The 15988-nt window shown below is 42.3% G+C and overlaps 1 protein-coding gene across 3 annotated transcripts in view; it reads left to right on the forward strand.

Annotated features, from left to right (window-relative positions):
* The window catches only part of pknox1.1 (pbx/knotted 1 homeobox 1.1), a 62180-nt gene that overhangs the window by 10919 nt on the left and 35273 nt on the right, over nt 1-15988 (forward strand). For all 3 annotated transcript variants that reach the window (XM_055645284.1, XM_055645283.1, XM_055645285.1), the window contains 2 exons: nt 4801-4934; nt 8699-8870. In XM_055645284.1, coding sequence (XP_055501259.1) covers nt 4801-4934; nt 8699-8870 — 306 coding nt within the window. The remainder of the gene's footprint in view (nt 1-4800; nt 4935-8698; nt 8871-15988) is intronic.

The raw sequence follows: 15988 nt of genomic DNA on the forward strand, positions 1-15988 counted from the left end.
GCCTGTGGACGGTGATGACGTCTGGGGAGTGGAGTTTCGTGAATACCCCCGCGCCGGTGCAGAGCTAAGTGGCAGATTGTTGGGGTGTCCATTACTGCATCCACAGATGCTGCTCTAGACTATGCTTGTTTGTTCCCTCAAGGGGATTCCAGCCGATCTGTAGTGTCTCTGCGGGCCGCCCTCGTCTTGGACCTTTCTTCAAGGAAAAAAAATGTTGTTTTTCGTTATGGTTAAAAGCAAGTAAAAAATCTAATGAAGTTAGGGTCATTGCAAGTACAAGTATAGAGAGCAGTTTAAGAGAGATTGCTTGAAACAGTACAAGGTTGCTCTGAGACTTTATTCCTTGGAGCGCAGGAAGATGTAGGATGTTCTTATAGAGGTACACAAAATCATGAGAGGAATACATCTGGTAAATTTACAGTCTTGTTCAAAAATTCAAAAATTACAGTAGGATCTTGATCAGCTGGACAAGTGGACTGATGAATGGGGAGTGGAGTTTAATACAGATAAGTGCTCCCCATCCACTCTGACCCCTCAAGCCAGCTTACCCCTGTCTTGTTGTTTTCAATCTAATGAACATTGCAACCACCCCTGACCTTACTCTTTCTGAGAGCCCCCCTCCCCCGACTCTGATTCCTCAGCATTTCAGCATTTCTCAAAGGAAAGAGTAATCCCTGCTGGGGTTAAAAATCTGAGTGGTTGTCATTGTCTCGAGCCCCACCTATGAATGCAGTACTTGGATAGAATGTGGGAATCTGTTTCTCTCTGCTCCCTCAAGCTAGTTTCAAATATATATCCCTTAAACAACTTCAATCACTTACTGTAATTACAGTAGTTACCCACGGCAACAGTATTTTGCCATTGGGTATGAATATGTACGTATCAAAGATTCATTAGCAAGTTGTAAATGTGTATTAATTACACCATTGACTGTTGGTCCCTGTGAGAGAAGCAAACCTATCTCAGCTTGTCCTGTAACTGGCTGTCAGCTGCTCTGATGGAATGTACCTCAAAGATAGCATTGCCCTTGTACTCCCAAAAGGTTGACAGTGCACTCCACTGGAAAGAAGGGCCAAAGTGAGAACAGATTCTTTTCAGAGGTTGGTCTAATCAGCGTGATGCTTACCTGAGCAGGGAAGGCAGTTAGTTAATGGTGGTTGGATCAGAGCATCTGGTTGGACAGAGTTTTAGAAATGGCTATTGAGCATATTCGTAACATTTTTGATGTAATTGTGGAAACAAACTCTTTTGAAGTGTTAAGTTTTGATTTAAAGTAGTGAATCATTTCTCCTTTCCAAAGTATTTGCTTATAAAAATCATATTTTTTTCAGAAATAAAATCTGTAATAATGTTAAATATTTTACTACATCTGCAACTAAATTTAAAAAATAATTATAATCATGTTTGCTTTTGCAATATTTAGCAAGTTTGTACTATTATTGTGAACTGTATGCAGCTAAAATGAAAACAGTAAGTTCTAGAAATACTCCACAAGTCAGGCTGCATCTGTGGGAAGAGAAACAGAGGTAACAAAGTTCTGACAAAGGACATTCCATCTGAAACATTAGCCTTTTTCCCTCTTTCCATAGATTCATCCTGATCTGTATTTTAATAATTTCCTCATTGTTATTTTAGACTCCTAGCATTTGCAGCTTTTTTTTCAATTTTCTAGTGTGGCTATTTTTATTCTCTTTTAAATAAAGTATTTGTCTTTAAGAGTCTGGGTTGAGCCAGGTTTTATTTTATGGACAGGATGGTTGAACAGTTCACCAGTCATTTTTCAATTAGCATGAGAGTCAAGTTCAGTTTGAACAGTTTGTTATGTAAACAAGATCATGACAGAATTGAGGATTAATGATAAAGAGTTTGTCAGTTCCCCTCAAATGTATACTGAATGCCAGGAATATACACGTCTCCATATAATGATTGCTGTGAACAGACCTATAATGGCAGTTGTGTTGTATTGTGCCCGCTCAGTGCCCACTGGTTCAGTTTCTACTAAAGATTGTTAAAGGCTTTGTTCGGCACGGACTAGAAGGGCCGAGATGGCCTGTTTCCGTGCTGTAATTGTTGTATGGTTATATGACACGCTAGAGGCAGGAAACATGTTCCCGATGTTGGGGGAGTCCAGGACCAGGGGCCACAGTTTAAGAATAAGGAGTAAGCCATTTAGAACGGAGACGAGGAAACACTTTTTCTCACAGAGAGTGGTGAGTCTCTGGAATTCTCTGCCTCAGAGGGCGGTGGAGGCCAGTTCTCTGGATGCTTTCAAGAGAGAACTAGATAGGGCTCTTAAAGATAGTGGAGTCAGGAGATATGGGGAGAAGGCAGGAACGGGGTACTGATTGGGGATGATCAGCCATGATCACATTGAATGGCGGTGCTGGCTCGAAGGGCCGAATGGCCTACTCCTGCACCTATTGTCTATTGTCTACGCAATGGTTTGTTAACAGTCCACTTTGGAACCACTTTACTGTTTTAATAGCCTAATATTCTTGGGGATCATCCAGTGGGTGTAAGATGGAGATACGAAAGGGGGGCGAGTGATCACTTTGATGGGATTGTATAATAGACCCCTAATAGTCATCGACAGTTAGAACAAATATGTTGGGATTTTTTAATAAGCCAATACATAAACCTAGCTGCAAGAATAATAGGGTTTGAATTTTGGGGAATTTTAACTTTCCAAATACTAACTGGGATGCCTAAATGCTAGTAGCTTAGATGGGGTGGAATTTGTTAAGATTGTTCAAGAACATTTTCTCAATTAATATGTAGATGGCCCAAAGGGCAAAACTCGACCTTAGAAATACGAAGGGCAGGTGATGGAGGTTTTGTCTGGGGGAGCACCGTTGGACCAGTGACTATAATTCTATTTATTTTAAAATAGTTATGGAAAAGAGTAGGACTGGTCCACAAGGTTAAAGTCTTAAATTGGGGCAAGGCCAATTTTTATGAGATTAGGAACTTTCAAAAATTGATTGAGGGGGTCAGTGTACAGGTAAAGAGAGTAGGAGGCTTTTAAAAGCAAGAGTTTAGGGTCAGCATATTCCTGTTAGAGTGGCAGGAGTAGGGAACCCTAGACCAGTAAAGATATTGGGCTCTGGTCAAGAAAAATAACTAGGTACATGTCACGTATAGACAGCAAGGATCGACTGAATCCCTTGAGGAGTATAGAGGGTGTAGGAATGTACTTAAGAGTGAAATCAGGACCATGCAGTCTCTCCTCAAAACTAAAATATTTCATCCCAGGCATGTCATGGTGAATCACATCTGCATCCTCTCGAGTGTAATTATGCCCTTTCTATAATGTAGAGAGCAGAACTGCGCGCAACTCTCCAGTTGCCTTCTTCACCTGCCACTCATGGTGTATGATGTCTTAGCCTCAAGAGTACTCCCAGTATTCATAATCTCATATTTAAGGATTAAACTCCATCTGCCATTTATCAGTCCATTTTACCAACACATCAGTATCACCAGCCAAAGACTACCTTCTAACAACAACTCCACCAATTTTTATGCCATCTGCTAACTTACTGATTATGCCTCCAATAGCCACATCCAAATCATTCACATATTTTACAAAGAGCAAGAGTCCAAGCATCGATGTCTTTTGGACACCATCTTCTTCTTGCATATGGAGTGCACAGCCTAAAGTTGTAGGCACCAAAACACCAAAACATTTGTTTGTGCACGTCGGGTTGATTGCATTAGTCAAAACAGGGTGGACCACGTGAAGGTTGCAATTTCCCACCCCTTTGGACACCATTAGTCACAGGCATCCAAACACAAAAAACAAATCCCTGCCACCTATCTACTAATGCCAAACCAATGTTGGATCCAATTTACCAACTTTCACTAGATCCCATAGGCCTAAACCATTTGGACATTTTCAAAGACTTTACTGAAGTGCAAGCAAATCGCAACTGCTGCACTGCCCCTCATTAGTACACTTTGATGTCTCTTCAGAAAATTCCATCAATTTGGTCAGACGGCCTCTCAAAAACCTCAAGTGTATCTGCCCCCACCACCAGCATCCCCAACCTCCAGCATGCCAGAGAAAACCGTCCAAGTTTTACCAGCCTCTCTTTGTAGCTACTACTCGCAGGCATCATTCTGGTAAACCTCTTCTGCACCATCTCCAAAGCTTCCACATCCTTCCTGTGAAAAGGCAACTAGAACAGTACACAATACTCTAAATGCAACCTAACCAAAGTTTTATAAAGCTATCCCATATGTTCCTGGCTCATATACTAAATGCCCCAACCGATAAAGGCAAGCATACCATGTTATATGGTTTATATGGTTATATACCATATACATTCTTTATCACTCTAAATACCCATGTTGCCACTTTCAGGGAGATATGGACATCAATTCCATATCTAGTTCCCTTCTTAAATAATGGAACAACGTTGGCTACTCTCCAATCCTCCGAGGCCTTGCATTAGTTAGAGAAGATACAAGGATCGCTCCAACAATCTCCAGGCTTGCCATTCTCAATAACCTGGGTCAGATCCCATCCAACCCTCAGCAATTTCCACTCCTGCCTCTCTCAATAACCTGATGCAGATGCCATCATGCCCTGGAGCATTAATGCACTTGTACATTCATATTGCCTGCACTGATCTCACTGTCCTCCATGTCCTTTTCATTGGTGAATTGTGCTGATGTGACAAGCTGAATTGAGGATTACAGCAGGGTGTGCTCCAGATTATAGTCAGATGGACCCTTGCTTACTTTTGCCATTCAGTTTGGAAGTCTTTACTGAGCTGCTGCATTTGATCTCTTTATTTCCAGATGCCAGTCGTACCACAGATGACTAGCAACACGGAGCCAGCATCTGGCTGCACTAAATCCGACCCTGATGCCTCAAGCCCGGTGCCCACAGAGTCTCAGACATCTATGGAAGCTGATAAAGGAGCCATCTACAGGTAGAGATACAGTAAATCTGCCTTTAACTATAGACAACTACAAAAAACACCAGAGGAGATAAAAATATTGGTTGAGTTGGTAAATTAGTGTTTATCAGGTAGGGGTTGCCACTGTTGCCAGTTGGAGTAGTGGTCTGAATCATTGTGCCACATTCTCTGTGGACCTTGTGCACTCCTAGCACTTTAGTTACTTTAATGAGATATATTTTAACATGTGGTTGCCAGTAATTCACCTTCTGCATGTGTGCCTGATACTAGGTCTTACGTTGAAGTGAGTGACCCCAGTGAAACGTCACAAACTGAGCTTCACTGAGAACACATGGAAATAATAATAAAGTTTACTGAGATAATTTAGAGGAAAAATTAAACATGGTAAATCCTACAATTTTTTAAACGGAAGCTTTTAATTACATTGTAAGAAAAGACTAGTATAAATGTCTACATCAAATTCTTACCTCCCGAGTGTGGTTTGAAAGATTAGTAGGTAACAAGTGAAACATAAAAGGGGGTGAGGAGTATTAACAGGGTGCATGTGGAATCCTCTTTGTAAAAGTCTAGAACTCGGGGTCAGGATTTAAAAATGGGGTCATTCATTCAAAGAGATCTACAGTGAATTTGTTTCTCTCTGAGAGCCATAGATTTATAGGATTTGTTCTCAAATGGCCGTTGGAATAAGGTCACTCCTCACACGCCACCATCTCTCATGAGAAAAAGGCCAAGCAGAAACATATTCCCGGAAGGGAAAATTGAGAATATCATCTTTTGTAGAAAGAATAGAGGTGAATATAATAGTGTAGGAATTATTAAATGTGGTTTGGAGAAATCTAGGTGAGAGAGTACATGAAGCACAGGAAGTTAGCACACAAACTGTAGTTGTTGGGAGATCAGTCACCAACAGTTTGACTCTTAAATATACAGTAGCATAAGCAAGTCCCTCAGCCCACCGAGTCCATGCTGACTGTAAATTACCCATTGTATAATTCAATTTACCAGAAGAGTGCATAGCCTCCTGTGCCTGGATACTTCTGAAATGTCAGGGTTCCCACTTTCACCACACACAGTTCCAGATTCCAAACATCCTTTAGGGTGAAAAAAGTCTTCCCAAGGTCCGTTTTAAACCCCTTCCCAAGATCCTGGAAAACCTCCCCCTTATCCTAAACCTATATCTTTCAGTTTTTAACATCTATGTTATAGGGAACCAATGTAGAACCTTAGGAAATTTAGAAGTTGGCAATCAGTGCATCCACTATGTCAAAAACCACCTCCTTCAAATCTCCAGAATGCAGTCATCAGCTGCTGGGAATTCATCATCTTTCAATAGACATAAAGTGCAGGAGTAGGCCATTTGGCCCTTCGAGCCAGCACCACCATTCAATGTGACCATGGCCCCGTTCCTGCCTTCTCCCCATATCCCCTGACTCTGCTATTTTTAAGAGCCCTATCTAGCTCTCTCTTTCGATCCCATTAATTAGCCTTCTGTGGCAAAGAATTCCACAGATCCACCACCCTCTGATTAAAGAAATCTCCTTCCTAAAAGAACGTCCTTTAATCCTGAGACTGTAACCTCTAGGCAAGAACAAGGGGGCAGATTATTACCTCACTGGGGTTAGGTTAGGTAAGGGGGAGGTACAGCGAAACCTGGGCGTCCTTGTACACCAGTCACTGAAAGTTGACGTGCAGGTACAGCAGACAGTGAAGAAAGCTAATGGAATGTTGGCCTTCATAACAAGAGGATTTCAGTACAGGAGTAAAGAGGTTGTATAAGGCTCTGGTAAGACCACATCTGGAGTAATGTGAACAGTTTTGTCTCCTAATTTGAGGAAGGACATCCTTGTAATTGAGGCAGTGCAGCGTAGGTTCACGAGATTGATCCTTGGGATGGTGGGACTGTCATATGAGGAAAGATTGAAAAGACTAGGCTTGTATTCACTGGAGTTTAGAAGGATGAGGGGGAATCTTAGAGAAACGTATAAAATTATAAAAGGACTGGACAAGCTAGATGCAAGAAAAATGTTCCCAATGTTGGGCGAGTCCAGAACCAGGGGACACAGTCTTAGAATAAAGGGGAGGCCATTTAAGACTGAGATGAGAAAAAACGTTTTCACCCAGAGAGTTGTGAATTTGTGGAATTCCCTGCCACAGAGGGCAGTGGAGGACAAATCACTGGATCGATTTAAGAGAGAGTTAGATAGAGCTCTAGGGTCGAGTGGAATCAAAGGATATGGGGAGAAGGCAGGCACGGGTTATTGATTGGGGACGATCAGCCATGATCACAATGAATGGCGGTGCTGGCTCGAAGGACTGAATGGCCTCCTCCTGCACCTATTTTCTATGTTTCTAGACTCTTCCCACTAGTGGAAACATCCTCTCCACATCCACTCTATCCAAGCCTTTCACTATTCTGTATGTTTCAATGAGGTTCCCTTCATTCTTCTAAACTCCAGCGAGTACAGGCCCAGTACCGACAAATGCTTATCATAGGTTAACCCACTCATTTCTGGGATCATTCTTGTAAACCTCCTCTGGACCCTCTCCAGAGCCAGCTCATCCTTCCTCAGATATGGTGCCCAAAATTGCTCACAATATTCCAAATGTGGCCTGACCAGCGCCTTCTAGAGCCTCAGCATTACATCCCTGTTTTTGTATACAAGCCCTCTTGAAATAAATGCTAGCATTGAGTTTGCTTTCTTTACTACTGATTCGACTGCAGATTAACTTTTTGGGAATCCTGCACCAGCTCCCAAGTCCCTTTGCACCTCCGATTTCTGGATTCTCACCCCATTTGGAAAATAGTCTATGCCTTTATTCCTACTGCCAAAATGCACGACTCCACACTTTACTACACTATATTCCATCTGCCACTTGTTTGCCCACTCTCCCAATCTGTCCAAGTCCTTCTGCAGAGTCCCTGCTTTCTCTACACTACCTGCCCTTCCACCTATTTTCGTATTGTCCACAAACCTGGCCACAAAGCCTTCAATCCCCTCGTCCAAATCGTTAATATACAACGTGAAGAGCAGCAGCCCCAGCACCGACCCCTGCGGAACTCCACTAGTCACTGGCAGCCAACCAGAAAATGCCCCCTTTATTGCCACTCTTTGTCTTCTGCCATCCAGCCAATCTGCTATCCATGCTAGCTAGTATCTGCCCTTTGATACTGTGGGCTTTTATCTTCCTAAACAATCTAATATGTGGCACCCTATCAAAGGCTTTCTGTAAATCTATGTAAACAACATCTACTGACTCTCCTTTGTCTGTCCTGTTACTTCGTCAAAGAATTCCAGCAAATTTGTTAAGCAAGATTTCCCCTTCACAAAGTCATGTTGACTTTGACTTATTTTATTGGGAACCCTAAAATCTTACCAACCACCGAAGTCAGACTAACCGGCCTATAGTTCCCACTTTTCTGCCTTGCTTCCTTTTTGTGCAGCAGGGTAATATTGGAAATTTTCCAATCATCTGGGACAACTCCTGACTCTGGCGATTCCTGAAATATCACTATCAATGCCTCCACAATCTCTAAAAACTCCTTTCAGTCCATCTGGCCCAGGTGACTTATCCACCTTCAGCCCTTTCAGTTTCCCTGTACTCCAAGATACCTCTGCTTCTCAGTGCTCTATATACAACCCCATTTTAATATTCCTTAAGATCTTCTGGTAGTAGTTTTAAATAATATTTTCTTCCTATTTCCCACTAGGCCCTTGACTCTCCAATACATTTGACAGGCCAATGCAGCTGACATTTATTCCTGTATTTCTTTGCAGACACCCTCTATTCCCACTTCTGGCTCTTCTTTTTGAAAAGTGCGAGCAGTCGACCCAAGGTTCTGAATGTATCACTTCGGCAAGCTTTGATGTCGACATCGAAAACTTTGTTCGCAAACAGGAAAAGGAAGGAAAGCCATTTTTCAGTGAAGACCCAGAGATTGATAATCTGGTGAGATGTGGTGTAATGCCATCAGCCTGTAATTGGCTCCTTTCAACATTACCTTTACTGTACTTTCAGGAAGACTTCCAAGTTTCTTGTTGTGCACGTAGGTGAGGTACAGGTACAATGGAAATCTTGCTTGCATCTGCATTTCAGGCATTTAGACTCAGACAACATCCAAAAACTTAAATTATACATAAATTCTACAGGACAACATAAAGAAAAAACTGTGGAAAATAAAACAGGACCAGTAAAAAAAATGTACGTTTAAAAGACAAGATCATGGTAGTGCAAGAAAGGTCCATAATGTTCTGTTGCTAAGGTAGGATTAGGGCTGTGCAGGTCAGTTCAAGAACATTTGTAAGGAGCTGTTTAGTTACAGCATGGAAGCAGGCTCTTCGGCCCACCGAGTCTGCACCAACCAACGATCCCTGCACATTAATACTATCCTGCACACATTTTAGGGACAATTCACACTTATACCATGCCAATTAACCTACAAATCTGTGCGTCTTTTGAGTGTGGGAGGAAACCGAAGATCTCGGAGAAAATCCACACGGTCATGGGGAGAGCATATAAACTCCATGCATACAGCACCTGTAGTCGGGAAATTAGAAATGCGTGCAACAAAGGTAAAACAGTTATAATGGGTGACTTCAATCTACATATAGATTGGGTGAATCGAATTGGCAGGGGTGCTGAGGAAGAGGATTTCTTGGAATGTATGCCGGATAGTTTTCTAAACCAACATGTAGAGGAACCAACGATAGAGCAGGCTATTCTAGACTGGGTATTGAGTAATGAGGAAGGGCTAGTTAACAGTCTTGTTGTGCATGACCCCTTGGGCAAGAGTGACCATAATATGGTTGAGTTCTTCATTAGGATGGAGAGTGACATAATTAATTCAGAAACAAGGGTTCTGAACTTAAAGAAAGGTAACTTTGAGAGTATGAGACGTGAATTGGCCAAGATAGACTGGCAATTGATTCTTAAAGGGTTGACGGTGGATAGGCAATGGAAGGCATTTAAAGACTGCATGGATGAACTACAAAAATTGTTCATCCCAGTTTGGCAAAATAATAAATCACGGAAGGTAGTGCATCCGTGGATAACAAGGGAAATCAGGGATAGTATCAAAACAAAACATGAAGCATACAAATTAGCCAGAAAAAGCAACCTACCAGAGGACTGGGAGAAATTCAGAGTCCAGCAGAGGAGGACAAAGGGCTTAATTAGGAAAGGGAAAATAGATTATGAAAGAAAACTGGCAGGGAACATAAATATTGACTAAAAGTTTTTATAGATATGTAAAGAGAAAAAAGATTAGTTAAAACAAATGTAGGTCCCTTGCAGTCAGAAACAGGTGAATTGATCATGGGGAACAAGGACATGGCAGACCAATTGAATAACTACTTTGGTTCTGTCTTCACTAAGGAAGACATAAATAATCTGTCGGAAATAGCAGAGGACCAGGGGTCAAATGAGATGGAGGAACTGAGTGAAATCCAGGTTAGCCGGGAAGTGGTGTTAGGTAAATTGAATGGATTAAAGGCCGATAAATCCCCAGGGCCAGATAGGCTGCATCCCAGAGTAGTTAAGGAAGTATCCCCAGAAATAGTGGATGCATTAGTGATAATTTTTCAAACTCTTTAGATTCTGGAGTAGTTCCTGAGGATTGGAGGGTAGCTAATGTAACCCCACTTTTTAAAAAGGGAGGGAGAGAGAAAAAGGGGGAATTACAGACCAGTTAGTCTAACATCGGTAGTGGGGAAACTGCTATAGTCAGTTATTAAAGATGGGATAGCAGCACATTTGGAAAGTGGTGAAATCATTGGGCAAAGTCAGCATGGATTTATGAAAGGTAAATCATGTCTGACGAATCTTATAGAATTTTTTGAGGATGTAACTAGTAAAGTGGATAAGGGAGAACCAGTGGATGTGTTATATCGGGACTTTCAGAAGGCTTTCGACAAGGCTTTCGACAAGGTCACATAAGAGATTAGAATACAAACTTAAGGCACACGGTATTGGGGGTTCAGTATTGATGTGGATAGAGAACTGGCTGGCAGACAGGAAGCAAAGAGTAGGAATAAACGGGTCCTTTTCAGAATGGCAGGCAGTGACTAGTGAGGTACCGCAAGGCTAAGTTTGCGGATGACACGAAGCTGGGGGACAGTGTTAGCTGTGAGGAGGATGCTAGGAGGCTGCAAGGTGACTTGGATAGGCTGGGTGCGTGGGAAAATGCATGACAGATGCAGTATAATGTGGATAAATGTGAGGTTATCCACTTTGGTGGAAAAAACAGGAAAGTAGACTATTATCTGAATGGTGGCCGATTAGGAAAAGGGGAGATACAACAGACCTGGGTGTCATGGTTCACCAGTCATTGAAAGGTTCTGGTTCCTGGGATGTCAGGACTTTCATATGAAGAAAGACTGGATTGTACTCGCTAGAATTCGGCTTGTACTCGCTAGAATTTAGAATATTCAGGGGGGATTGTATAGAAAATTACAAAATTCTTAAGGGGTTGGACAGGCTAGATGCAGGAAGATTGTTCCCGATTTTGGGGAAGTCCAGAATAAGGGGTCACAGTTTAAGGATAAGGGGGAAGTCTTTTAGGATCGAGATGAGAAATGGTGGTGAATCTCTGGAATTCGCTGCCTCAGAAGGTAGTTGAGGCCAGTTAATTGGCTATATTTAAGAGGGAGTTAGATGTGGCCCTTGTGGCTAAAGGGATCAGTGGGTATGGAGAGAAGGCAGGTACAGGATACTGAGTTGGATAATCAGCCATGATCATATTAAATGGCGGTGCAGGCTCGAAGGGCCGAATGGCCTACTCCTGCACCTATTTTCTATGTTTCTATGAACCTGGGTCTCTGGTGCTGCAAGCACTGTAAGGGAGCAACTCTACCGTTGTTCCATCTTGCTGCCCAAGGTCTTGAACCAAGGTTCTTCACCAAGGTCTTGTACAATTATAACATAACGTTCTAATGTCTATACAATACCTTGACTGATGAGGCCAATGACTGATGAGCCTTCTTGGCAACCTATATACTGATGACGCAATTTACAAGAACTAAGTATCTGTGCTCCTACAATTTTTCTGCTCTATACCTCTCCCCAGAGCCCGACCATTCACTGTTAACGTCCTGCCTTGGGTTGACTTCCCAAAATACAACACCTTTTATTTATCTGCAAAATCTCCATTAGCCACTCCTTAGCCCACTTACATAACTGATGAAAATCCTATTAATTTCTGTTAACCATCTTTATGTCATCGTCATACAGCGTGGATACAGGCCCCTCCACAGTAACTGCTTGATAGGTTTTTGTTTCAGATTACCAGCATATATTTTTAAGAAAGAACTGCAGATGCTTGAAAAATCGATGGTAGACAAAAAATGCAGGGAGTTACAGAGACCATTCCCTCCGTAACTCCCTGGTCAATTCGTTCCTTCCTACCCAAACCACCCCCTTCCCGGGTACTTTCTCTAGCAACGGCAGGAAATGCTACATTTGTCGCTTTACCTGCTCCCTTAGAGTCCATCCAAGGACCCATTCAGTCTTTGCAGGTGAGGCAGAGATTTACCTGCACCTCCTCCAACCTCATCCACTGCATCCGCTGTTCCAGGTGTCAACTTCTCTACATCGGTGAGACCATGTGCAGGCTCGGCGATCGTTTCGTCCAAAACCTCCGCTCAGTTCGTACTAACCAACCTGATCTCCCGGTTGCTCAGCACTTCAACTCCCCCTCCCATTCCCAATCTGACCTTTCTGCCCTGGGACTCCTCCATTATCAGAGTGAGGCCCAGCGCAAATTGGAGGAACAGCAACACATATTTTGCTTAGGTAGTTTAAGCGATATGAACCCCAGCGGTATGAACATTGACTTCTCTAATTATAGATAGCCCTTGCCTTCTCCCTCTTTCCCCTACCCCTTCCCAGCTCCCCCACAAAGCCTACTGTCTCGCCTCTTCCTTTCTTTTCCCAAAATCAGTCTGAAGAAGGGTCTTGACCTGAAACATCGCCTATTCCTTCTTTCCATAGATGCTGCCTCACCCGCTGAGTTTCTCCAGCATTTTTGTCTACCTAGCATTTTTTTTTCGCCATTCTTTTCCTCTTTCTACAACTGCTGCCTGACCTGCTGTGACCATGATCAGCATGTTTTGTTTTTCTTTCAGATTTCTATCAAAAGCAGTCTCTTCATTTTCCATTTACTTGCCATCAGTTCTGTCTACAGCTCAAAAGACCCTTCCCTTTCGTCTGTTGCTACTCAGTATTGTCATTCATGTTACTTATCTTCTGTGTTCTGGATGAGTAGTTAAATACTCTAATATAACCATTGTGGTCATTTTTCTCTTGTCACTACCTGTATTATTTATTTATTATGTACAGCTTGACGGTATTCATGTCTGGTATGATTTGGCTGAATCCATGCAAAACAAAACTTCACAGTTATCTCCATACATGTGACAGTAATAATTCAATATTTATTAAATAACTTATTTAAAAGTGTGTTTTAGTACTCATCAGGTCAGGCCACATTTGTGAACTGAATGTATATGCAGGCTCTCCAGCACCTTGTGCCCATATGTTTTAGACGGTCAGAGCTGTAGCAGGTTGAAGAATCAGACTGGAGGTCGGCTGGAGCAAAGCAACATGTTCAAATCCAGAATGATTCCACATTCAATATAGTTTTTATTGCATAGGTAGTCCCGAGGTTACGAAGGGTCTGTTCCTGCAAACACTTTGTAGCCCAAATGTTTCATAAGCCAGAAATTAATTAAAATCAGTCTGTGGGAAAGGATTGCAGCAACAGCTGCGATGGGAAGAGCAGCTGCCAGCAGGCCTCGCTGGCTCAGTGAGCGAGCGAGTGAGTGAGTGCTCAGCATTGCCCGCCTCCACCCAGCACCTGATTGTTGCAGCGTGCTCGTATGTCCATATGTCTGGCGTTCATAACCCACAGAGGCTCTGTAACAATATTCCTTTCTTCCTTACTTACTTTAGTGTAGTTACACATTGGAGATGCTTTCTTTCAAAATAACTCTGTTTCGTAAGTCATTTACAATGAATTAAGTATTTTGATGACTTTTGAATGAAGGATTCTTTATCACGTTAGGCTTTACATTCTGAACACTCATGAAGTTCACAACTCCTGCCATCACTACCCAACAGGGGAAGCATTTTCTGTATTGTTTCTCAAAATTGTCTTGTATCTTTAAACAGACCTAGTAGAATTCTCTGTCCTTACCTACTTCCTTAATGCGCATATCCCCTTGTAGACCTCCCAATTTTTAATCATTGCCTTGAATAGAAAGTATTAGCTATAAGGAGAGGTTGGACAAATTTGGATTGTTTTCTCTGGAACGTTGGAGGCCGAGGAAGACCGAACTGAAGTTTATAAAATGACAAGAGGCACAGAGAGGGTAGACAACAGAACCTTTTTCCCAGAATAGAAATGTCAAATACTGGAGGGTATCAGTTTAAGGTCAGAAGGGGAAAGATTAATGGATATGTGTGGGGCAAGTTTTTTTACACAGAGAGTGATGGGTGCCTGGAATGTGCTGCTAGGGGTGGCAGTGGAAGCAAGTGTGAGCACAATGTTTGAAAGGAATTTAGACAGACATATGAACAGACAGGGAATTGAGAGACACAGATCACAAGCAGGCAGATGTGCAGTTTAAATTGGCATCATGTTTGGCATAGATATCATGGCCAACAATCCTTTACTGTACTTTCAGAAAGCCTTCCACTAAATATATAATATCTCTCATTATCCAAAGTTCCCAAACCTTGCCAAGCTTATATTTAATCCTCACAGGAACATGCTGGTCCTGAACTCTAACCAGCTGGCCTTTCAAAGATTCCCTTGTGTCAGATGTGGATTTATTCTCAAACAACTGCTCCCAATCTACTTTCTTCAGTTCCTGCCAAACAACGTTGTACAGTGCCCTCCATAATGTTTGGGACAAAGACCCATCATTTATTTATTTGCCTCTGTACTCCACAATTTGAGATTTGGAATAGAAAAAATCACATGCGGTTAAAGTGCACATTGTCAGATTTTAATAAAGGCCATTTTTATACATTTTGGTTTCACCATGTAGAAATTACAGAGTGTTAATACATAGTCCCTCCCCCATTTCAGGGCACCATAATGATTGGGACACAGCAATGTCATGTTTAGTATTTTGTTGCATATCCTTCGCATGCAATGACTGCTTGCAGTCTGTGATTCATGGACATCACCAGTTGCTGGGTGTCTTCTCTGGTGATGCTCTGCCAGGCCTGTATTGCAGCCATCTTTAGCTTATGCTTGTTTTGGGGGCTAGTCCACTTCAATTTTCTCTTCAGCATATAAAAGGCATGCTCAATTGGGTTCAGATCAGGTGATTGACTTGGCCACTCAAGAATTGACCATTTATTTAGCTTTGAAAAACTCCTTTTTTGCTTTAGCAGTACATTTGGGATCATTGTCTTGCTGTAAAATGAACCGTTGAGTTGAAGCATTTGTTTGAACTGGAGCAGATAGAAAGTGTCTATACACTTCAGAATTCATTATGCTACTACTATCAGCAGTTGTATCATCAATGAAGATAAGTGAGCCAGTACCTTCAGCAGCCATACATGCCCAGGCCATAACACCCCCACCACCGTGTTTCACAGATGAGGTGGTATGCTTTGGATCTTGGGCAGTTCCTTCTCACCTCCATACTTTGCTCTTGCCATCACTCTGATATAAGTTAATCTTCGTCTCATCTGTCCACAAGACCATTTTCCAGAACTGCGGTTGCTCTTGGCAAACTGTAACCTGGCCATCCTAATTTTGCAACTAACCAGTGGTTTGCATCTTGCAGTGTAGCCTCTGTATTTCTGTTCATGAAGTCTTCTGAGGACAGTGGTCATTGACAAATCCACACCTGACTCCTGAAGAGTGTTTCTGATCTGTCGGACAGGTGTTTGGGGATTTTTCTTTATTATAGTGAGAATTCTTCTGTCATCAGCTGTGGGGGTCTTCCTTGGTCTGCCAATCCGTTTACGATTAGTAAGCTCACCAGTGCTCTCTTTCTTAATGATGTTCCAAACAGTTGATTTTGGTAAACCTAAGGTTTGGCTGATGTCTCTAA

The sequence above is a fragment of the Leucoraja erinacea genome, chromosome 13 (assembly GCF_028641065.1).
Source record: "Leucoraja erinacea ecotype New England chromosome 13, Leri_hhj_1, whole genome shotgun sequence".
Taxonomy (NCBI): domain Eukaryota; kingdom Metazoa; phylum Chordata; class Chondrichthyes; order Rajiformes; family Rajidae; genus Leucoraja; species Leucoraja erinaceus.